We start from the raw sequence: 23,341 nt of genomic DNA on the forward strand, positions 1-23,341 counted from the left end.
GACATGTCACTTATGTGGTATTTTAGCATAAAAACAAAAATAAAAATACATGGGACCAACATGTAATTCACACAAAAAAGAATAGTGGGACCCACCGACATGTGTGCCCCACATGTCATCATCTTCATCCTTTCTCCTTCATCTCTCCTCTTCTCTCCCCTTTTCCCCTTCCTCTTCCTCTTTCTGCGGCCTCCTCTCTCCCCTCGCGCTCCTTTCTCTCAGCCCAAGCGCGCACGCCGCCCACCTGCTGTGCCGCATCGGTTTATGCCTGACCGCCGAGCTCTGGAGCTGCCCGCCTTACCTCCTATCCGCGACGCCGCCGAAAACCACTTCGGTCCTGAAGCCGCCGCCTGTCCTGGAGCACCACCCCGCACAGGGTTCGACTTCCCACTGTCGTCGCATCCGGGACCCCACCGGTAACGACCCCTCCCAAATCTCAGCTTGAGGAGGAAGATGCTAACCGTCCAACCACCTTAAGACCAAACGATTAAACAAAAACAGATTAATTTAGAGCCTTGTGATGATGTGCAAGCAAACGGTAAAAAAAAATGCAGGGATAAGAAAATTCCCAGGAGCCGAATCAGAAGGGGAGGGAAGAACATGGAATGAACAGATGGAAGAACATGTATACTTGGCAGGGTAAACCAATGAAACTAATCTCAAAGAAAAAAAGCAACAAATGTGCCCAGAAAGCCAATAAAAGAGAGAGAAACACACTTTTAATAAAAGGAAATGCTTGCTTAATTGTTCTGAACCAAAAAATCAAAGGAACAAAGAAGAGGAAGAAGGACACACCAAGATCAGCATGAAAAGAAGGGGAGGGGGCCGCCGTGTCCGCCCCAGCCGCCGTTGTCTGCCACCTCCTCCTGGAGCCGGCGCCGCCGAGCTTCTCACTCGCCACCGCCTCAGCCATGGCCATGGCCGTCAAGGCCAACACAACCGGCGGCGTCTCTTTCTCGCTCGTCCTTAAGCCGTCGCGCGGCGACTTCGTCGTGCGCAAGTGGTTTGACTCCGCCGGCGGCGGAGACGACTCGGCGGCGACGACGTGTGACCAACATCGGAGCGCCATCCTGACACTGGAGGCAGCGATAAGCAGGGGCGGATCCAGGAACAAAAATTTGGGGGGACTCAATTACACAGTTTCTTCAACCTCTAGCCATTTAGAGACTTTAGTTTATCATTCATGGTGAAAAAAATGAAGGGGGTGCTCCGGAGGGTATCCATGTGTCTTGTGGGTGTGGGGGGACTCGAGTCCCCCTGCACCCACGTTGGATCCGCCCCTGGCGACAAGCACTGCCATGGCACAAGAGGAGGAAGGAGGAACAGGAAGTTGAACGGAGAAGAGGAAGGAGAGAGAAGAGGGGAGAGGAAGGAGGAGGAGGAAGGGGATGACATGTGGAGCCCACATGTCGGTGGGTCCCACTATTTTTTATGTGAATGACATGTCAGTCCCACATATTTTTGTTTTTTGTTTTTATTCTAAAATGCCATGTAAGCGACACGTCAACGCCACGTGGGACGAAGACTAAGTCAACATTGCCACGTAGGTGCCACGTCAGCCAAAACCGCTTCCAAAACCACTCATGGATATATTTTGCACTGATTTCGATAGTTGGAGGAGTCGATATACCCGGTTTTGTCGTTAGAGGTTATGAATCATACTCGGGCCATAGTTAAGGGAGTCAAAGTATACTTTTTCCTATCAAATTCGGGGAGAGTATTAAATTTTGGCAAGTTATGTTTTGAAATTTTTTGCTATGATCCATTCATTGGCTCTTTGCAGCTGAGTTCGACGCGGTTAACTGTCAAGCGTCAACAAGAGAGCACATTTTTTACATATGAATATGTTGTGTCACGTTGTTTTTTGTTATCGGTTTGATCAAATATAGCGTGGCAACCATATATCTCTTCTGAGGTTTAAAAATATGAAACATGTTTGTTTTATGTCGATAAATCTTTGTTCCATGTAAAAACAGGGTTCTAACCTACTAAATTAGTGCTTAATAGAGAAAATCTTAGGTTGGGCCTGATATTTTTATCAAAGTTTCAACTTTTTTTAAGATAATGATCAAAGTTTCACTTTAGAATATTTCATATTCGGTGTAGCTCTAGCTCTAGGTGACTAAAGTAGATATTGAGTCTGGGGTCTTGCTAACGTCATCAATATCCTCATGTACTCATGGAATAGGAGTACGAGGCAGTGTGCTAGCGGTTTTTTCTCAATTCTCAACATTGGGATCAAAAGGCAGGTGAATGCTTGGGGCAACAGAGGTAGTCGAGCTTCATGTGCAGCTGAGGCAAATCTTAAGCTTAAAAGAGATGGCGAGCTAGCAATGGTTGTAGTGGTGGGGAACCAGAGGTGGAGAAGAGAGATCTAATAAGGTGGTTCAAATCCAAAAAAGATAAAAGTACCTGACTAGTAAAGACATTGATATTGGATAGTCTATTGGATATAGCCCTGGTTTGAAGTGAGAAAAAGTTATATATAAACATAATTTATTTTATAATGTGAGACGATTATATGGTTTTTTGTGTTCAGCTCACCCTTCTTCTTCGTCTTCGATGGCCCCCTCACCATGAAAAAGTACCACATACCTTCCCCATAGCCCTTGTATTTCTATATGCATGCATATTGTGTTATCACAAATCAATTGGTTCATAGATATACATAACTTCAAAGCGATCAATCAACTAAAGAAGATTAAATTACCAATCATTTCGGAATCATGACGCATGATATTGACCTCATTGACGAGGTAGAGAAGCGGTTTGCGTCTCTTGATCTTACCGCGGAGGTGGAAGTCCACGAGCTCCTCGTCCGTCGGCACAAAGTGGAAGCTAGGACTTAACTGTAGCCGTGACACCAACTCATGCTTCCAGCTCACCACTGGCACCACCAACCCATCACCGTCGTTGCCGCCATTTTCCATTATCGGATAATTTACTTACGTGGCTTCTAAGTTCTTATGGCAATCGAATTGAAAAAAAAAGAAAAAATATAGTGGGGCATTGCTATAATAAACTAGTATTTATATACGCTAAAACTAATTGTAGTTATTAACTTTTTTTTGGTAGGTTCTTGTAAATGTTCGGTGTTTCCAAGAAGGGAAAAAGAACCAAAAAGAATACTTCCTCCATATTTTAATGTATGACGCCGTTGACTTTTTTGACAAACGTTTGACCTTTCGTCTTATTCAAAAAATTTATGTAATTATAATTTATTTTATTGTGACTTGATTTATCATCAAATGTTCTTTAAGCATGACATAAGTATTTTTATATTTATATAAAAATTTTGAATAAGACGAGTGGTTAAACGTTGGTTATAAAGTCAACAGCGTCGTGCACGGGAGTACAAAGGAGTTGAACCCGACCGAGGCAGGAGGTTACCTGGTTCGAGCGACGGACCGAGAAAACACCGACCCGAGCCTAGGGTTTGGCCTTCCCCATCCCCCTCCGCCGCGCCGCACGTGTCCACCACACTCCCAAAGCCAAAGGAGATACCCCCTCCCTCCCTTCTCTTCCTCTCCTCCTCACCGCAGCTATCGAGGAGCGCCGCCGCCGCCGCCACCGCCACCGCCGCCACCGCTAGGCTTTCCTTCCCCTTCCCCCACCAGAAGCTTCTCGCCGGAGAAGGAAAGGAGGAGGAGAGATGGCGGAGCGGCTGACGCGTATCGCGATCGTCAGCGAGGACAAGTGCAAGCCCAAGAAGTGCCGCCAGGAGTGCAAGAAGAGCTGCCCCGTCGTCAAGACCGGTAATCCCTTCCCCTTCCCCTCCACACCCTCACGCGGTGGGGCAACTCGAGGAGGCGAGTGGTCTCCCCGTGCCGACGCAATCGAGGCGTAGATCGATCCCCGGGAGAGGCTTCGCCATTTTTGCGCGGGGTCAGATCCGGGGAGATAGGGCGCGGTTGAGGTTTAGGGTGGTACCCTGTAAGTTTTGCAGCTTCTGGGGTTGTGCCACAGCTGTTTGTTTTAGAGACTAGATTGGAATTCTTCATACATACACAGTGCTAGTATTAGTTTAATTTTGTGTGTGCTGCGATATCATGTAAAGTTCCAGCCTCCAAACGAGCACGCAAGCTGCGGTTCCTAGTTGTTTCATAATCTTGCCGCTTGATATGCCGTGCGCTAAGGCTGGCGATATGAGTTTCCTGTTTTGAGATTGTATATGTGGTATGGCGATTTTACAGGGAAGCTTTGCATCGAAGTAACTCCGGCGTCGAAGCTTGCGTTCATTTCTGAAGAGCTGTGTATTGGTTGTGGTATTTGCGTTAAGGTATGTTTGCTGCTATTATACATACGCATGGAACTAGGATATGTCTTTGTTCTGTAATGTATGTTTCTCACTTCCGCTATGATCTTTGTTGCAGAAATGCCCGTTTGATGCCATTGAGATTATCAACCTTCCTAAGGATTTGGAAAAAGATACTACTCATCGCTATGGTCCAAACACCTTCAAATTGCACAGGTATTGATGTTTGATTTGAGGAGCTGTGTTGATATGAACTTTTGCATTTTTTTAATCCAAGTATTACTGTAATTTAGGTGAAACCATATCTTTGGATAGTTACTGATTTAGCACTTGCAGGTTGCCCGTTCCAAGACCTGGTCAAGTTTTAGGCCTTGTTGGGACAAATGGAATTGGAAAGTCGACAGCACTCAAAGTGTTAGCTGGCAAGCTCAAGCCTAATTTGGGACGATTTAAAGTATATATTTTTACCTCGTGCCCAATTTCTCTGTTGCTGACTGTTAAATTATGTGTTCTCATAGAAAGTTGACTTCCTTCCTTTCCTTTTATACTGATACAAGTAATGGGAATCCACCTATGCAATATTTGTTGCAGAATCCACCAGACTGGCAGGAAATTCTGACATACTTCCGTGGGTCTGAACTCCAGAACTATTTTACACGCATATTGGAGGATAACCTTAAGGTATTGCATTGCCACTTCTTTTTATCCATTGTGTTTGTCCTTCTTTTAGGCTTTTTTAGCATGTACTCTGCGACAGTAATAAATATCTTAATTTGTCGTTTACCATCACTATGTGTGGGCTCTGAGTACAATAGCATCAGTGAGGTATTTGTTTCAGTCTTATTTTTGGTTCTATAGCATCATACATTTTTCTGGTAAACTTTTGTATGCATGCTAACAGTAACAACACATAGCGTCAGCAAGATACTATTGATCTTCCACTTATGCAACCTGCATTAAATTATGCATTCAAATATTGTCCGAATCTCAGGTATTAAATATTGCTTTGATTTATTACATGTTAAAAAACCCTTAGTAGCCAAAAAACAGATATTCTGGCATTGGAATAGACTGTCGCTATGTTTGATATTATCAGTATTGATTGCTTCATACTTCTATTAACTTACATGCATGCTGACATGCTCTATTTCTCTTTCCTAGGCAATCATCAAGCCTCAGTATGTGGATCACATTCCAAAAGCTGTCCAGGGAAATGTTGGGCAAGTACTTGACCAGAAAGACGAGAGAGGCGTGAAAGCTGAGCTTTGTGTCGACCTTGAATTGAACCAAGTTATTGATCGAAATGTAGGAGATCTTTCTGGTGGTGAGCTCCAGAGATTTGCGATAGCAGTTGTTGCTGTGCAGAATGCGGAAATTTTCATGTTTGATGAGCCATCAAGTTACCTTGATGTTAAGCAGAGGCTTAAGGCTGCACAAGTCGTTCGGTCTTTGCTTAGACCCAACAGGTAACATATTCGTTATGTTATTACTATGATTATGTAAATTTAAACTTTGACGAATGCAATATCAAGTTCTATCCTATGTATTTTCAGCTATGTGATTGTTGTGGAGCATGATTTGAGTGTCCTGGATTACTTGTCCGACTTTATTTGCTGCTTGTATGGGAAGCCAGGTGCTTATGGTGTAGTTACTTTGCCGTTTTCGGTCCGAGAAGGTATCAATATTTTCTTGGCCGGATTTGTTCCAACAGAAAATCTACGGTTTCGAGATGAATCTCTTACTTTTAAGGTAACCTGTGCCTTTTCAGATTTAGATCTTTGGCTATGTGATGAAACATTGTTTTTATGTATGTTCTGTCCTTTCAGATTGCGGAGACTCAGGAAAGTGCTGAGGAGATTGAGACATACCAGCGATATAAGTACCCTACTATGAGTAAAACACAGGGCAATTTCAAGCTCACTGTTGTTGAGGGTGAGTTCACTGATTCACAGATTGTTGTGATGCTTGGTGAGAACGGGACAGGGAAAACTACATTCATCAGAATGCTGGTACGCCACCCTTCCTCCGTAACTACCCTAATCTTCAGTTCAAAATCAATCAACTAAATCTGCAGTTATCTTTCTGATTTGTTATGAATGGATAGGCTGGGTTGTTGAAGCCAGACACTGTGGAAGGAACTGAGATTGAAATTCCTGAATTTAATGTGTCCTACAAGCCTCAGAAGATTAGCCCGAAATTCCAGCATTCTGTGAGGCACTTGCTTCATCAGAAAATACGGGATTCATATACTCATCCTCAGTTTGTGTCTGATGTCATGAAGCCACTGCAAATAGAGCAACTCATGGACCAGGAAGTTATCAATTTATCAGGTGGTGAGCTACAAAGGGTGGCAATATGCCTTTGCCTTGGAAAGGTAAATAGATGTTTCTTCTGACAAATATAATACACCATTTTTGTGCCTTTTAAAAGTTTTAAGACTTCATGACCTGTCTATATATATATATATATATATATATATATATATATATATTTCACATACTATATGCTCATTTGGCTTTTGTGACCAAATCTTCTAGGTCTGCATTTATGTTCCTGCAATGTTTTTAAAAATTATATTTGCATCAAGAACAACAATACATAGACCGTAATTCGTATGATATTTCTTCCTGTTTTATGTGGGATTTCAGAATGCATTAAACTACGGATACATGCACATGGTCTTTCTAAACCTGTCACTGATGGATTTCAATGAGTTCTATTCCTTGCTCTTCTCAGAAATGCCATTTTGGAATCTGTTTTAGTTGTCTTAGAACACATTTTATCCATCTATATCCTTTGATGTGGACCTGGTGTGGCTCAATCTGTTTTGCTAGATGACATTGGAGTTAGATATTTGTATTGTTGTATGTTTTACTTAAGCATAGAATGACTCAAGAAATAATTATTTTTCCTGTGGGCCTACTGTCATGGGGTAGATCATAAGAGGAGGGAGATAAATCAATCTGAAATTTGTAACACTGATTAGACAATGGTCTTGAATTTGGAGACTTGTAGTGCTACAGATCTCAGTCGCGGTGTGCTTTTCTCATAAAATAACAATCAAAGAATATGTCTTGTATTATTTACTCTTGTTTGCACTTTTGAAGCCTCTGAATAATGGCTATGAACAATCCAATTGATGATCCACCTAACATATCCGTAGTACTTTCATGTGGCTAAGCACCTAAATGCTGTATTGCCTATATAAATATTGACTTGATTGTCAGCTTATTGATACTTGCAATGTGGTATATGTTCAGCCTGCAGATATCTATCTGATTGATGAACCAAGTGCCTATCTTGATTCGGAGCAGCGCATTGTTGCTTCGAAGGTTATCAAAAGATTCATCCTTCATGCAAAGAAAACTGCATTTATTGTGGAGCATGATTTCATCATGGCTACCTACTTAGCTGACAAGGTCATTGTTTATGAGGGGCGGCCTTCTATCGACTGTACTGCCAATGCACCACAGTCTTTGGTATCTGGGATGAATAAGTTCTTATCGGTAAGTTCTGAATATTAAATATTGAGAAGAGATCCACAAGTTTGTTGTAATACCATCTCGCATCCTTGTCTTTGGTTCAGTTGTAGGCAACTTCCTCAAAAGATTAATTTTTCAGTAGAGTTTGACATTCTATATCTGTTTTTAGTTGTCGAAAGATGTCCCACTTCTGTTTATTTTTCAGAGTATTTCATTTATGTTTTCACATGCTAATGCTTTCTATTGTTTTTGCTTTTGTGCATGATAGCATCTTGACATTACTTTTAGAAGAGACCCAACCAACTATAGGCCAAGAATAAACAAACTGGACTCCACAAAAGACAGGGAACAAAAGTCTGCAGGATCCTACTACTACCTTGATGACTAATTTGAAGGCGTACAGGTTCCTACAGCTCTCATTTATGCTGGAGTAGTTTCATATCATTTTTTAATTCTTATTTTCACTTATTAAGTAATTTCGTTTTTCTTTTGCCTTGCTGTGCAGAATCTTCTTGTGGAGCTTCCCGCCCATAATTTGCCCAGGCCTTCGATGTCCTACGCATTACTTATTCAGAAGGTTACTTTGAAGCTACCACAGCTTGAAGCATGCTAAATAACTTGGCTGCAGAGTGAAGTGGTATCATCATCAGTTATAAGGCTGAGCATGTGATGCTGACACTTGAGTTCTTTTGCTGGTTTGATATATATGATGATGGGAAAGAGAGATGTTACTGTTAAACTGAGCAACTTTGTCAGGATCGGAAGATTGTGAATTTTTGTGTATTTTGCATTATTGTATCGTGGATTTACCAACTGGCACCCTTAAATCGTTGGTTTTATAGGGCATAAAGTTTTTGAGCTGTTACTCATGTTACCAATGTTATCAAAGTTTTCTGAGTTATTACTGTTAATTCACTTTATCGAGATAATAACGTAGTTTGTCTTTTTTTTTATTCAGATTTTTAAAAATCTGTAGTAGACAAAACCGAGGTTTTTCTTTGTTTTGATCGGATGCCAGATTCATTTGCTTGTGTTTAGTTTTGTTGTGTCAACGAGAATGATTGAGTTGCGTTACATGCAGATTCATGTTTGTTTCTCCACAACTTACGGTCGTGGAAAATTTAAGGTTGCAATGTAAGTGAAACTTAATAAATCTATTATTTGCAAGAAGCCAATATTAGAAAACAAACTATGATAAGAAACCTCAAAATTAACTCTAAAATTAAGTTTTGGAATTTAAATTTTGTTTGCGACCATTCTTCCAAGTAGAAAACGATAGCTCCATCAAACACCATAAAAGTTATTGCTCATTTAATTTCTTGTCAAAATTAACCTTACCAAAATTGATATTACCAAATTAATTTTGGTGTTACTAAAATTTGGGAGCTTTTGTTGCATTTGGTTTGACCCCTTACTAAAAATTGGAAAAGTTTTTTTTGGATAGGTAACTTTTAGAATTACCAATATTTGGTATGGTAGCAAATGATAAAGTTACATTTAGTTTGTTAACATATTAAAATTTGATAATGTCAAAACTTGATAAGGTTAAAAATGGTACTCTATCCATCCCAAAATATAAGAGATTTTGGTAGGATATGACATATCACAGTATTTTAAATCCATAGTGATAGGAATATGTTTCATCCAACCAAAATCATGTCTATTTTAATATACTTAAATGGTAGGATACGATATATCACAGTCTTTTAAATCCATAGTAATAGAAATATGTTCTATCCAACCAAAATCTCGTATATTTTAATATACTTAAAATGAACATGCTCTCGGTGCATAATACAAAGGCCCTATTCCAGGGGTGAAATGTTTTGGCGTGTCACATAGGATATATGGACACATATTTGAAGTATTAAACATAGTCTAATAACAAAACAAATTATAGATTCCGCCTGTAAACTGCGAAATGAATTTATTAAGCCTAATTAATCCGTCATTAGTAAATGTTTACTGTAGCACTGCATTGTCAAATCATGGTGCAATTAGGCTTAAAAGATTCGTCTCACAATTTATACGCAATATGTGTAATTAGTTTTTTCCTTATATTTAATACCTCATGCATGTGTTGAAACATTCGATGTGAGTAGGATGGACAAGAAGCTTGTGGCTTGTTAACTCGCTCGGCTCGGCGGCAAGGCCCAAGCCCAAGACAACAGCTGAAGAGCAAAACCCTAGGCGCACGCACCGCATCTCTCTCTGTCTCGCGAATCCTCGTCTCCTCGATCCCCTTCGGCCCTTCCGTTGTTCGCATGTTCCGTATCCGTAGTGCGCTGTCGCTAGCCGCTAGGGACGTCGCCGCACTTCCCCAGTCGGCGTAGTGGTTCGGCTAGTCAGCTCTCCGCACTTCCCAGCCGCCGCCAGCCGCTAGGGCCGCCGCCGCCGTCGCCGGACTTCCCCTCCTCGGCTCCTCCTCTACCAGCTACGAACCTGTGTCTACGATGGAGGAAGAATGAGAGGTGCAAGAGCAAGTGCCTCAGGTTGCAAGCGTAGAATCCCAGAGCAAACACGCGAGCGTGTCTTGTTGGTTTGGCTCGCGAATCTAACGAGCTAGCTCTAGCTTTCAAACGAGCCGAGCCGAGCTGGGTTTCTAGCTCGTTAGGATAACGAGTTGAGCTTATCCTAACGAGCTAGACCGAGCCGAGCCGAGCTGGCTCGCTATCCACCCCTAGATGTGACAGGGTGAAAAGTTTTTGCGTGGAACTAAACCGGGCCAAAATCTTCTCATGGTCATGTAAGTTGGGTACGTACGTATTCCACTTTTAAAATAACAAGGTGGCTGGGACAACACGATATTACTAGTATGAGTAATTTTCTTTTAACGTATATATTTTTATAACCAGTTGATTAGACCAAAAGATATCTTAAGATAGCTTCAATACCGGACGGACAGATTTTAACCACCGGCTGCCTGCAAGTAGTACCGGTGTGTCCGTGTCTGCTCGACTGCTCTTCTCCCTCTCCTCCCCGTCTTCCTCCCTCTCCCGGTCTCCCCTTCGGTTGCCGCGTCACCACCACCACCACCGGGTCACTGCCACGTGGGCCCCACACCCCCACCTCCGCGACCTCGCGGCCGGTGAGCCGCACTGCGCCTCCCCTCCGCTGGGTACAAACCGAGTGACCGATCTACCACCTCCACCCACCGCCATCCCCCCCAATCCCCCCCACACGCCGCGAGATCTCCCGCCTCCTCCTCCACCCGCCATGGATCTCCTCCGCGACCGCCGCCTCGGCGCGCTGCTGGTGGTGGTGGTGGTGCTGGTGAGCGGCGCGGCGGTGGAGGCGTCGATCCACACCTACGACAGGGAGCCGTTCCGGGAGGTGGGGAACGCGTTCCTCCTCTCCGGGGGCAGCGAGGGCGTCGTCGCCGACGGGGCCGATCTCGCCGCCCCCGCCTCCTCCTTCATCAAGTAAAGTTTCCCATCCCCCCCGCACCACACCTCCGCGTCTCGTTGGTTGGAAACTAGTATAGTAGTAGGTTCTCGAAGCCGCTGCCAAGGGTGAGAGGCATGTGCTGCTGGCTGCTCGGTCTTGAATCGCCTGGGGATTAGGCGTCGCCGGCGCTGGGAATGGGAAATGGGGGGCGAGGCGTCACTGCTGGAGGATCCCGCCCGCGCGCACGGTTTTGCTGAGTGCTTGCTTGATTAGTGGCAATTTAACTTTTGGGATTTTTCATTTTGGCAAGACATTAGTGCTCAGTTTGTGATTTATGACCAAATTTATAATTGTGTTGCCGATGAAGTAAAATTCGGGTTGCTTAGATACACCTAACATTGAAAATGATAAAATCTGCAAGTTGTGACCCACACATTGAACTCGGTGCTCACCATGTAGTTGTTTGCAGTGTTTTGTGTCAATATTGTTCACTGCAGTTCATTTTCGTTTTATAGACTTTTAGTTCAGCTTTGAACTTCTTGTGCTGATAAGCAGGGCTGTGCTACCGCCGTATTAAACCGATGCAGGTTCCACTATTATCATTTTGAGTAACATTTGCCATGGATTAGGAGAATTACATAGCTAGTTAGCTACTGCCAATGTGAATTACGGAGCATGTTGACAAGCTGATATGTGGGCTCAGAAAATCATTTGGTTGATGCTGTCCTTGTGCTTACTAGCTGTTTCTATCTGTTTTATTGCGTCCATCAGGCTTTATTTTTTGTAGGAATATGTATGGGTTTAATCTTTTCTGGGATCTGTATGTGTTAGTTTACCGATGGAAAGAACTATGCTCCATTCATAACAATTGTATAATTTAGTATTAACCAGATGCTGGGTTTTCTTACTTTGTCAGGTTCACGAATGTTACTTTCTGGAGAACTCCAGAATCAGCTGAATCACATGCTAAAATGGCACACAGTACAGGTCTGGTACAGGCCATTTTGTTTGAAGCAGCTGACAGGGATAACATTGGGGGATCTGCCTATGGTGGACAGAGGTCCATATGTTGTACCCCTGACCTTGCTAAACTAGAGGGCTGCAAACAAGGGGAAGTAATCAGGAGACCATCCTCTGATGATCCTGATTGGCCTTATGTGCTAGATACACACTTCAGTGGTAGTCACCTTTCTGTGAAGTTAGAAGATGAGGTAGTTCGCATTACCAAGACAGGCATGTACAACTTGTTCTTCATTTCCTGTGATCCAAAACTGAGAGGCCTTAGTATGAGTGGGAAGACAGTCTGGAGGAATCCTGGCGGCTACCTACCAGGGCGGATGGCACCTTTGATGAAATTTTACGTTTTTATGTCACTGGCTTATCTATTGGTCATGGTTGTCTGGTCGAGTCAGTATATAAGATTCTGGAGGGACATCATGCCAATCCAGAATTGGATCACACTAATTATTGCACTTGGCCTTTTTGAGATGACACTATGGTACTTTGAATACTTGAACTTCAACAGTAGTGGTGTACGGCCAATTGGAATCACAACTTGGGTGGTTACTGTTGGAGCCATCAGAAAAACGATTTCTCGCCTATTGATCCTTTCTATCTCAATGGGATATGGTGTTGTCCGCCCAACCCTGGGAGGACTGACCTCTAAGGTGTTGCTCCTTGGGCTGACATATTTCCTGGCTTCTGAATTGCTGGATATTGCAGAAAACGTTGGAACAATTAATGACATTTCTGGGAAAGCAAGGCTTTTCCTAGTTCTTCCTGATGCCTTTTTGGATGCTTTCCTCATACTTTGGATTTTCACTTCTCTCTCCCGCACACTTGAGAAGTTACAGGTAAGCTATATTTGATGTAATTTTTCTTGTCTACTTTTATAATGATGATTACTCCCTCCGTCCCAAAATATAACAACTTCTACACCAACATTCTCTTCTCAACCAATCACAACCCTCCACCATTCAATTTTCTCACCTACCTCCACTTCTCATCCAATCACAACCCAAACCTATTTAATTCTATCTACTTTCTTAGTAACTGTATCCAACTCTAAAAATGCTTATATTCTGGGATGGAGGGAGTAGCATTTTATCCATGTTTTCTCTTTTCAATAAAGTCATAACATCTGATGTTTTGGTGGTGGAGGAAATAAGTGCTCGCAATTCTTTTCTGACGCGTAACTAACTGTGATCTGGTGGAGTTACTAATGTATGAGGAACCTATGATAGTGATGTTAATATCAAAATTCTAATGGTGTTATGTGTGCTCACAAAGAGGACAAGTGCTTTGAACAGTGTTTATAATTTCATAACCAAGTCTGTTGAACCATGCCAAAATAGAAGTATGTATTGTGTTGCTTCTTAATCATCACCTTTTTTTATTGCTCATCAGGCTAGGAGGAGCTCAGTAAAGCTGGATATATACAGAAAATTTACTAATGCATTGGCGGTATCTGTAATAGCTTCAGTTGCCTGGATTGGTTATGAGGTATGCAAATTTGACTTTGTTAATCAATAGTGCATATTGGCTCACTGACCTATGTTCCTGGATTGGTTAATCAGTAATGTGGTGCGTATTAGTCTCTTAAGTTCCTGTAAGCTTTATGAACATCCAAGTACGTCATTATCACATGGCATTCCAAAATTGTGCCCTCTGAAAACAACGAAGTCTTCTTTATAATCAAAATTTATCTGCTATTTTTAGAGGACACCTCTATCAGAATGTCTTCTTTGCACTTTAGTGCTTCACTATTTTTATGATGTCCTGATAAAGCACCCATGGAAAATTTGGATGATTCATTTTTTTTCACAATACTTGGGTTCTAAGCCTGATCATAAACTTCTTCTCTGCATGAGTGTGAAAAAGAATCATGGAAGACATTACTCACTTCATGTTCTGCAATTTTCTTCATGCTGATATGAGAGATGGTTTCATTCATCTGCAGATTTTTTTTCAGGGAATCATCTGTTTTATAGCATTATAGCTGTGATAAATAACCTGCTCTGCTCAACAATGGCTTCATTTTGCAGGTCTATTTCAAAGCGACAGATCCCTTTAGTGAGAGGTGGCAGAGCGCATGGATCATAACTGCATTCTGGGACGTTCTTGCATTTGTTTTGCTTCTTGTGATTTGTTATCTATGGGCGCCATCCCAGAGCTCACAAAGGTTAAATCTTTGCCTCTTCAATGACTGGAAATGCCATAGTGAAAGTAGTAGTGTAGCTTGAAATGACTTGAAAGTATCTGTGTTGCTACTTGTAATAACCAGCTTATCTACTCAAAATGCCGATAGCTCGCCTGGCTGCCTGCCATCACTAGAAAGTAGTAATGTGTTTTTATACGGCACAAGAAGGTTATCTTTGAAAGCGCTCTAAAATTGACATGTCAAACCTTGTCCAGATACGCATATTCAGGCGAAGCTGCCGACGACGATGATGAAGAATCTCAATCTCTGACGAAGGGGACCGACGGTGATGTAGGGATGGTAAAGGTTGACAAGGACAGAAGTGGTGGTGTCAGTAGTGCTTTCAGCTTGGAAGACGAGGCTGAGGAGGACAAAAGAGAGTAGTATCCCATTGTTCCATATGGCCAGATACCAGGAAACAAGTGACCTGCTGGAGCAAGAATGCTCCAAGGTTCCTGAGCTTTCTTCTTCTTTTTGGTGGTGATTTGATCTTCTCATTTGTACCTTCTCAGTTACACAGGTCATGTAGAAGCGCACCATTTTATCCATTCCTGCGAGGATAGTATGTTCGTGGTGTTCCATGTGGAGTTTCACATAGGCCAGGATGGTGCACATTATTTAAATGACTACACATTCACAACAGTGTACATATCTGTTTTTGTTACCGGTTGTGCATTGCCTGATGTATCATGGTATCATGTATGAAACTGGTGAACGCAGTGTTTGATAGATCTGTTTGCCTAATTGACTGGAAGTTGCAGATGAAAAATAGCCAAAGTTTTTAATCCAAAACTCCAGTTCTCCTGCACTAGCACTAACCATCCAATTACTTCAATGCTTTTGGTTCCAAGACCTGGCATCAAGGTATTTAAGCCATAACAGTTCAATCTTTCTATTGTTAAAGCATCAGCAGATTCTGGTGAGAAGATTTTTCAATAGCGGATTCTATGCACGGGATAGATAAAATCGTAATAAAACACTGTTCGTTGTCGTGAGAAGATTTTTTGATAGCTGGATTGTATACATGAGATAGGTAAAGGCAATCCAGTTCCTCTGCAGGCAGTATTGCTCACTGACATGTGAATCCTACAGATCCTTGGGCCCACATGTTAGTGAAGAGTACTGCACCGCAGAAGACCCTGAGGGCCTGTTTGGGGGAGCTTTAGATTCTGAGAAGCAGTTGTTTGGTAGCCAGCTTCTGAGAATCTAGAAAAGCTCTGAAACTCAGCTTCTCCAGCTTCTGACTTAGTTCATTTTTCAGAATCTATAACTACAGATTTTCAGAAGCTGTGGACTGTTTAGAGCAGCTTCTAGCAGAAGCAGCTTTTGGGAAAAGCTGCACCTGGGACAAGCTCCCCCAAACAGGGCCTGAGTCACTCAGGTAAGAGAAACAATCCATTTTTTTTTCAGATTTTAAGAAATTGTAGTTATAAATTCAGAAAATAAACTAGAAACCAGAAGCTAGAAAATCTAGCTTCTTCCATATCCTCAAAATGTAGCTACCAACCAGTTATTTCTCGGAATCTTAAGCTCTCCGAACAAGCCCTTTATCATAATAAAACACTATTGTACTCTCTAGCTGAAGCTGTGCGTGCAGCCTTGAGTCCTTGACAGCTGACGTTAAACATTCCAACGGCAGATGGCATCATGGCAAACAGGCAAAGAGCCAAAGATGCAGGCTGAGCATATAAAACCCTTTGCTGGTCAAGCCGCGGCATGACTGACAATTGCACAAACATGCGTCAAAGAAGTACAAGGCCAAGGAAAGATGATTACAAGTCACTGGTTAACTCGAGAATTGATGGCTGTGACACCGTTCTTGATCAAGGCACAAGATTCTTCACTTCAGCCAAGCAATTTTCTCATCAAGAACGAAAGAGTACAAGGATGGCGTGACAAACTCTGAATTCTTACAGAGTAAGGCTTTGTCTGATTCTTCCTCCCTCTGTAGAACGGTTTGTTCTATGTTGTGAGTTATGACATGCTTTCATAAACTCCTCCCTATTTACACAAATGAAATCAGGTGAGCTCCCCTGCTAACTTGGGTTCAAAATGAGAACACTGTAAGCGGTTTGAACAACACAACTAGGCATCTACAAGCTTTACCTTCTGCAATTCTGAACTAGAGTCTAGAGGTCATGAGTTGACATGCTTGTCTAGGAAAGCGTTTGCCAGATTTCTGAAGCTGGTATTAGCATCTCCAGCCGCGGCATACTCACTTACTGCCTTAAGTACTTCTGGTTTCAGAATATCTTTCTTTGTCGAAGGGTTACACAGATAATATAAAGCCCCAAGTGCATAGTTCACCTGTGAAATCATTGGAATGGAATTATTCGTATAGGAGAAACTACAGAAAAGTGACGAATCAATAAGAAAATCTATTTTTTCAAAAGAACAAAACATTCATTTCAGTAATTGGATAGTGTTGAAGTTATGGTTTCAGAAATACTAACCGTATTCTTCACTGGGCTAGATAAGCATTGTATGACCAACGGAATTCCACCGCATTGAGTAATGACTGAAGCATTTGCTGGATCTGCATATATACAAATAGACCAATAAGATTTTAAAAAAAAATCTATGTTTGCTGGAAACACAATTAAAAAGTGGGAACATTAAAAGGGAAAATTGGGAGCTTGAAGTATTGCATTGCTCACCGGCACAAGAGTTACAGATTCCACCGATGCCAAATTCGATAAGCCTTTCGTTTGGCTCCGTAATGCAGTCCAAGAACAATTCAAGGATATTTAGCTGAGAAAGCAAAACAGATAGACAAGTTACTGAACATGATCGCTAATTCAAGTCAATCCTTATAGCACATGAAATCTGCACAAACTGTTCCTAAAGAACAAGTGTGCGAGATAACAACCTGGCGCATAAAGGTGTAGTTATAAGGATCATATGCGAAATTCGCCAAATTTGCAACAATTCTCTCCTTGGACTCTGCGATAACAAAAATAAAATAGAATCAATGAACAATGTTTAATAAGCATCCAATGCCATGTAAACTCTGGCGTCCATGAACCGATGAACTTATTCTACTCGACAGTATAATCCCGAATTATATTATCATTTTTAAAAAATGAACTAGCTTATGCTGGCTTTTATCAATAGGAGAAAAATGAAGAAACAATTCGGCTGCTATGGACAACCTAACGACGGACGCTCATCTCATCATGAATTGGGTTTGCAAGACGAGAAATGGAACTAGCTGACCTTCATCCGTGGCCTCCTGGAACTGGGTGACGAGATCCTGACGAGGCGGACGCAAATCAAACGGAGAAAAAAAAATCAGCTGATCAGCGCGAGGATTTTGCAGGATAAACCAGTCGAATCTTTTCCATGAGCCAAAAAGCAAAGCAAAAGTGAGCCAACCTGGAGGTGCTGGTCTCTCGGGGTGCCGTGGCGTCCGGTCCGCTCGACCTGCCGCTGCGCGTTCGTGAACATCGATCCCCCTCCGACCCGGCAGAGAGAGAGAGAGAGAGAGAGAGAGAGAGATTCCCGATCTGCTCACCGCGCCGCCGTGGTTGGGGGGGAGAAACGCTGCTGGTGGTGGTGGCGGAGCCGATGCCCGCGGGAATCGGGAGCGGTGGTCTCGACGAGCTCCCCACGCACGGAGAGCCTCGGCTCGCCCAGCGGAAGCGAGGGGGCACCTCTCGCCGGAGTGATGCCGCCGCCGCCGTGTTTCGTCGTGAAGGGTCTCGCCCGGGGGGGGGGGGGGGGGGGGGGGGGGGGGATTTGCCGCCGCCGTGTTTCGTCGAGGAGAGAGGGGAGAGCGGGGAACAGCTCAATCCGGGCCGTACGACATCGATCTAACGGTTTCGGATGGGGACACGTCATGCATTGAAACACAGTTTCGGGCTCTTTTTTGGAACGAAGGATTTTCATGGGAAATTTATAGGGTTTATACTGCTATATACGTACTGTACAACTCATGTACGGTTAGATATATACAACCATATATCAATATAAGAGAAGAGCATGTTCATATGCATTGCAGCTGTTTACCACCGTTGATCAAATTCAGTTATACGTGAGTCGGATAGTTAGGTCATATGCATAGCAATTTTCGATGTAACTACGGAATTATTTTATATTTTTCCAATGAAGCTCTTTGGTTTGAAAGATTTGGCTACAAAATTTTTATAGGAATCCTTTCTTTCCTCCACCTTTTAACTTTTTTAGGATTTCAAACAGGAGCTCAAACCTCTTGGTTTTGATTTCCTTTGAGAAGTCCAATTCACCGTGTCTCTTCATTTCTCTTCTCAACTCTATCTTAATAATACGAGTATCTAAATTCCCCATGAATTTCCTATGAAGTATCTAAATTTCCTTCGAATTCCCTATGAAGTATCTAAACAAACCGTTGGATATATTCATGTGTCATAGGTAGTGGGCCGAGGGGTCGAGGCCCTAGGGATAAGGATAGAGTCGGTTGGATAGGATTAGATTTGATCCTCCCTCCATCTATATAAGGATGGTAGAATCAAGATTAGTCTCTCCCAACCTAAGTCCCCCTCCCTAGCAGCCGTCGCCGCCCGACTATCATCCCTAGCAGCCGTCGCCGCCCGACTATCCTCCCGGCGGTGTTTACCCCCCTATGAATCCTAATCGATAACATCATGTGTTTTCAATTCCCGACTTTCTATTTCTGCGTTTTTACTATTTATGTGTTTTTTTCAATTTCTGCGTTCCAAAGGAGCCCTAGCATCTTAGCAACTCTGATCTTTCCAACGTTGAAGTATCAGTGCATCTTGTAATGGATTTTGCTCTTCCTTTTTTTTTACTAACTTCTTACAAAATCTACTCTTCCTTGCAATGCAGGACAAAACAATATTTACTGCAAAATCAAGGCAACGAGTAGCATAGTAAAGCTCTCGTGTGGTTGCAGCAGTCACACTTTACAAACCATTGTAGTATTGAACTGGTAACCTAGAGCTGGCAAAATTTGGGAAAAGAAATACAGCTGATGCAGTTGTACGTGAGAGACTTCTGAGCACAGCTGGGGCAAACAGATTCAGATGTTAGCTTTTGAGCAAACCAAATACTGTTAGGTTCAAGAACTCAGGGTCTTCTTGTTGGTGTCTTCTCAATCTGTGACGCGGAGTGGCTGTTCATTCTTCACAATCAACTCAACTTGATTCTGGTCAGCCCATACAGCTGCATCCAGATACCCAAGCTCATATAATTTGTCTAGAACCTCGTCTTCGGCGGGTTCCAGAGCCCAGTTAAACAGCTGTAATTGATTTGAGAATTGAGACAGTGTCAAGGTGAATCAAGGTGAGTGGTAAAAATTGTGCATTTCGAAAGTGACTGACCTGTCGGGGGCTAGCTCTGTTCTCCGGATTGCAGTCTGGACTAATACCAATCCCTTGCAATCCTAGTCGACTGGCTGGGAAAGCACAAATTCGAACCTGCAATTGTAGGCATAGTGTCAAGAATAAGCATTGCAAAACAGGCAGCATGGCACATTGTCCTGTTGTATGCATCAAAGATGTGTACACAAAGTAGTACAACGCAACTGGTTCTGCTAATGGATATCGTGGGGGGCCTCCCTCACTGTTTCCAGTAAAAAAAGAAAAACTCAGAGTAGAATATTTTTGGAGACAGAGAAGCCCTCAACTCACAAGTGTGATGCATCCTGCATGAGATAGGCCAACTTGCACACGCCCATTCAGAAGGAGAAGCGGTTTCAGAATTGCACATTCAAATTTCAGTACAGTTTTTTAAAACAGATTGCTCAGTTATGGAAAAGGAAAAGAAAGAAGATACCCCAAATTCAGGTTATACAGTTATCTTCACTGTAAAGTATAAAGAGAGCAACAGAAAATGTATTAAGTTTGAGAAGAAAAACACATTATTATGTACTCAGCTTATGATCATTTTAGTACATGAACACATCACAGTGCTTGCACCTACTACAGAACAAAACATGTCTGAGGTGTCCCTATGTTGCATTGTTCAAAATCATAGTCTAACCAAGACAGACATGTCATACGGTTTTCAATTGTAAAATCAACAATCAGTGGGGGAAATGCTTTTCATACATGTGCAGAAAACTCAATAGTTCTAGTGATCAGAATAATTTTGCAGAACCAAAAGAAGTTATGACATACTGTTTCGGAAGCAGAAGTTGGTGGCATAAACAACGTAAGGCCCCCATCAATGCACAGCCTGTTCCGGAAGAAAGTTGCAGGCCTGGGAGCTAAATATCTGAAACAAGCACACCCAATTATTCTTAAACTTAGAACACAAAATATAGAAGATACATACAGTACGAGTGAGGAAAAGTTAACATGAATCTTACCCAGGAATAAAAGAGGATGTAATAACTGCACTGATTACATCATCTTTTGAGTCAAATTGGTCAACCAGTAAGCCCCTAGGCCTCCAGGACAGCTGAGTAATAGCAACTGATGAGAAGAAGTTAAGTGTTCTTAATTATTAAATCCAGTTACTTGTCAGAAAATAATGTAGCAGAAAATACACACAGCAAATATGAATAAGCAATGGTTGAACAGTATGAAAGCTTACCACGGATCCTTCCGTTGCACCTAATGTGCACATCATCTGGGAGAAACCTGTCTAGAACATCCTTGAGTACAGCCTGCTCAAGTGCACAAGATTACAAGGTTAAAAACATATCATTCAATCAGCCAGCACATGAACTATTTAGTGACTTGAGTGCCATATATGTCTGTCGCCTTCAGCGTATTTTTCAAAGGATACACCAGGTTACTCATCACAGTTTTCTCGAATTATTACAGTATAAACACCAAGGTATTGCAAAGTTGAAACATAGTTGGCAAATTGGTCATAAATAAACCAATGATCTATCACACATATAGTTGGGTATAATTTACACAGGAAGCAAACTCACATGTTGGCCGCAAGTATAATTAAAAGTAGACAATAAATGGAAACAGAAAACTTACCCCAAGGCGAAAGGCTGTCCCATTGCTCCGACAGTTATCAGCTAGATCCTTGGTCACTTGCAAAGCATCTTGCATCGTGTTTCCAGATGCAATCACTGCACAGATTATGGCACCAGCTGATGAACCAGCTAACGGAGTTCTTTCCTAATGTAAGTCCCAGATAAAGAAACCACTATAAGAAAACTTGCTAAAAAAAAAAGCAGCAGCATACATACAAAATGTATCACACGTAAGTCCTAAAATCACAAGCATAGGAATGCAGAATTTCCATGCATAAAAATAGCAGGCAATGTTACCACCTAGACAGTACAGTAGCATAAAAATTGAGAGCTCTAGCCAGCCATGGCACCAACAAGCTACTACTACTACTCCTACTAAGCTAAAGAGACCAACACGGAAATTCGACTGTTGTTAGCCACAATTTCATCTCGAAAGTAACCCGCTCATTGGCTAAAGAGACCAATGTGAATTGGATTGTTGTTAGCCATAATTTCATCTCAAAGAAACAAGCCCCAATAGCTAAGCAGACAAACGTAAATTGGATTGTTGCTGGCCACAATTTCATCTCGAGAGAGAAACAATCTCCACTATCGTAGGCACACGGATCTCACAATTCATCTGAGCAGAAGCTCCTGTCTCCTACTGCAAAAATCAAGTACGCGTTCGCGTAGAAGAGGTAAGAGAGATGGGGGGTGGACGCGCACCGTGAGGTAGCCCCTGTCGATGAGGCACTGCGCGACGCCGAGGTGGTAGGGGAAGAGCAGCCCGGCGGCGGAGAAGCTGAACCCGGGGCCGGTCAGCTCCCGCCGCCGCCGCTCCGCATCCACGTCCTCGGGCCGCTGCTCCCACACCACCCCGTCCTTCGCCTCCACCTCCTCCACCGCCGCGCCCCCGCCCCTCCCCGCGCGCACCAGCAGCGCCGCCAGCCCCAGGAACACCTCCCCCGTCCTCACCGCGAGCGACCTCTTTTCGGTCCCCTCGGGCAGCGGCGGCGGCGGCGGCGGCTCCGGGTCGCGGCCCGCGGCGGCGCGGGCCAGCATGAAGCGACGGAAGCCCCGCGGCCGCGCGGAGGCGGAGGCGGAGGAGGGAGGGGTGGAGGATGGCGGCTGGGGCTTGGGAGGGAGGCCGGAGGCGGCGGAGGAGGAGAAGGCGAGGAGGGAGGGGGCCATGGGGGCTCGCCGGCGGCCGCCGCCGACGACACGTGTGCTCGCGCGGCGAAGCATCTGCAACGTCGTTAATTCGTTTACGTGCGTGGAAAAAAAATTAAAAAATCGATGTAGTTTTCTTGTTTTTGTCCTTTTGTTTTCGATTTTATTTTCCGTGGGCAAACGGAACGACACGTGTCGCTGCCCAAGTCGATGTACGTCGTAGCTTTGGATAGTAGAACTCCGTATGCAGGAATTTTTCGTAGCATTGGTATGGCTCAGATCGGAAGTACTTCGTCTGTTCCACAATATAAGAGAATCTGAGTTTTTAATTACAACGTTTGACCACTCGTCTTATTTAAATTTTATTTGTAAATATAAAAAACGAAAAATTATGCTTAAAGTACTGTAGATAATAAAGTAAGTCATAAATAAAATAAATAATAATTTCAAAAAAAATTGAATAAGACGAGTGGTCAAACGTTACAAGCAAAAACTCAAAATCCCTTATATTATGGGACGGAGGGAATAGTATTTAGTTTTTGTATCACCTATACATTTTTTGACAAATTTTCTCCTAAATATTTGACAGATATAATTATAGTACAATCGTAATATAATTACACTGTAAATTGTAACTTGTATATAACTTTCAAAAATCTCTCCGCAACATATTATTTCAGTGAAACAGAGGTCGTGGGAACGAATCCTCTCACATATGTGCGCGTAATGACTTTTTTCCTTCTTCACTTGCACAAATTTTAAAATAAATCTAACGGTTTGAAATTATATGAAAGTTGCATGCGAGTTACATTGTAGTTGTATGTAAGTTACAGTGTAATTACACTGTAAGTTACAGTGTAATTACACTACAATTGTACTGTAATTATATTTGCCAAATTTTTAGGAGAAAATATGTCGACAAATATATAGCAAAA

General features: G+C 42.7%; 4 protein-coding genes across 4 annotated transcripts; 2 read left to right on the forward strand and 2 right to left on the reverse strand.

The window, feature by feature from the left end:
• Positions 1 to 3,478: 3,478 nt before the first annotated feature.
• LOC127754829 (ABC transporter E family member 2) lies at positions 3,479 to 8,648 on the forward strand. The gene is made up of 12 exons (XM_052280423.1): positions 3,479 to 3,755; positions 4,194 to 4,279; positions 4,374 to 4,471; positions 4,592 to 4,709; positions 4,847 to 4,936; positions 5,417 to 5,721; positions 5,809 to 6,004; positions 6,082 to 6,264; positions 6,360 to 6,629; positions 7,516 to 7,761; positions 8,006 to 8,140; positions 8,243 to 8,648. Exons 1-11 carry the CDS (start codon positions 3,653 to 3,655, stop codon positions 8,123 to 8,125), a joined length of 1,815 nt encoding a protein of 604 aa, XP_052136383.1. The 5' UTR covers positions 3,479 to 3,652; the 3' UTR covers positions 8,126 to 8,140; positions 8,243 to 8,648.
• A 2,050-nt stretch (positions 8,649 to 10,698) lies between these two features.
• LOC127754550 (uncharacterized) lies at positions 10,699 to 15,083 on the forward strand. The gene is made up of 5 exons (XM_052280116.1): positions 10,699 to 11,159; positions 12,041 to 12,977; positions 13,531 to 13,626; positions 14,169 to 14,305; positions 14,539 to 15,083. Exons 1-5 carry the CDS (start codon positions 10,954 to 10,956, stop codon positions 14,705 to 14,707), a joined length of 1,545 nt encoding a protein of 514 aa, XP_052136076.1. The 5' UTR covers positions 10,699 to 10,953; the 3' UTR covers positions 14,708 to 15,083.
• A 683-nt stretch (positions 15,084 to 15,766) lies between these two features.
• LOC127754551 (uncharacterized) lies at positions 15,767 to 17,958 on the reverse strand. Its single transcript, XM_052280117.1, has 7 exons — positions 17,699 to 17,958; positions 17,540 to 17,576; positions 17,193 to 17,266; positions 16,981 to 17,074; positions 16,777 to 16,859; positions 16,430 to 16,630; positions 15,767 to 16,324 (listed from the first exon to the last, which is right to left on the reverse strand). The coding sequence occupies exons 1-6, from the start codon at positions 17,768 to 17,770 to the stop codon at positions 16,460 to 16,462; spliced, it is 531 nt and encodes a 176-aa protein (XP_052136077.1). The 5' UTR covers positions 17,771 to 17,958; the 3' UTR covers positions 15,767 to 16,324; positions 16,430 to 16,459.
• A 1,113-nt stretch (positions 17,959 to 19,071) lies between these two features.
• On the reverse strand, positions 19,072 to 22,520 carry LOC127753881 (uncharacterized). Its single transcript, XM_052279331.1, has 7 exons — positions 21,963 to 22,520; positions 21,259 to 21,402; positions 20,858 to 20,930; positions 20,631 to 20,736; positions 20,440 to 20,536; positions 19,642 to 19,737; positions 19,072 to 19,559 (listed from the first exon to the last, which is right to left on the reverse strand). Exons 1-7 carry the CDS (start codon positions 22,479 to 22,481, stop codon positions 19,413 to 19,415), a joined length of 1,182 nt encoding a protein of 393 aa, XP_052135291.1. The 5' UTR covers positions 22,482 to 22,520; the 3' UTR covers positions 19,072 to 19,412.
• Positions 22,521 to 23,341: the final 821 nt, after the last annotated feature.

This window comes from Oryza glaberrima, chromosome 11 (assembly GCF_000147395.1).
Source record: "Oryza glaberrima chromosome 11, OglaRS2, whole genome shotgun sequence".
In the NCBI taxonomy this organism is placed as follows: Eukaryota; Viridiplantae; Streptophyta; class Magnoliopsida; order Poales; family Poaceae; genus Oryza; species Oryza glaberrima.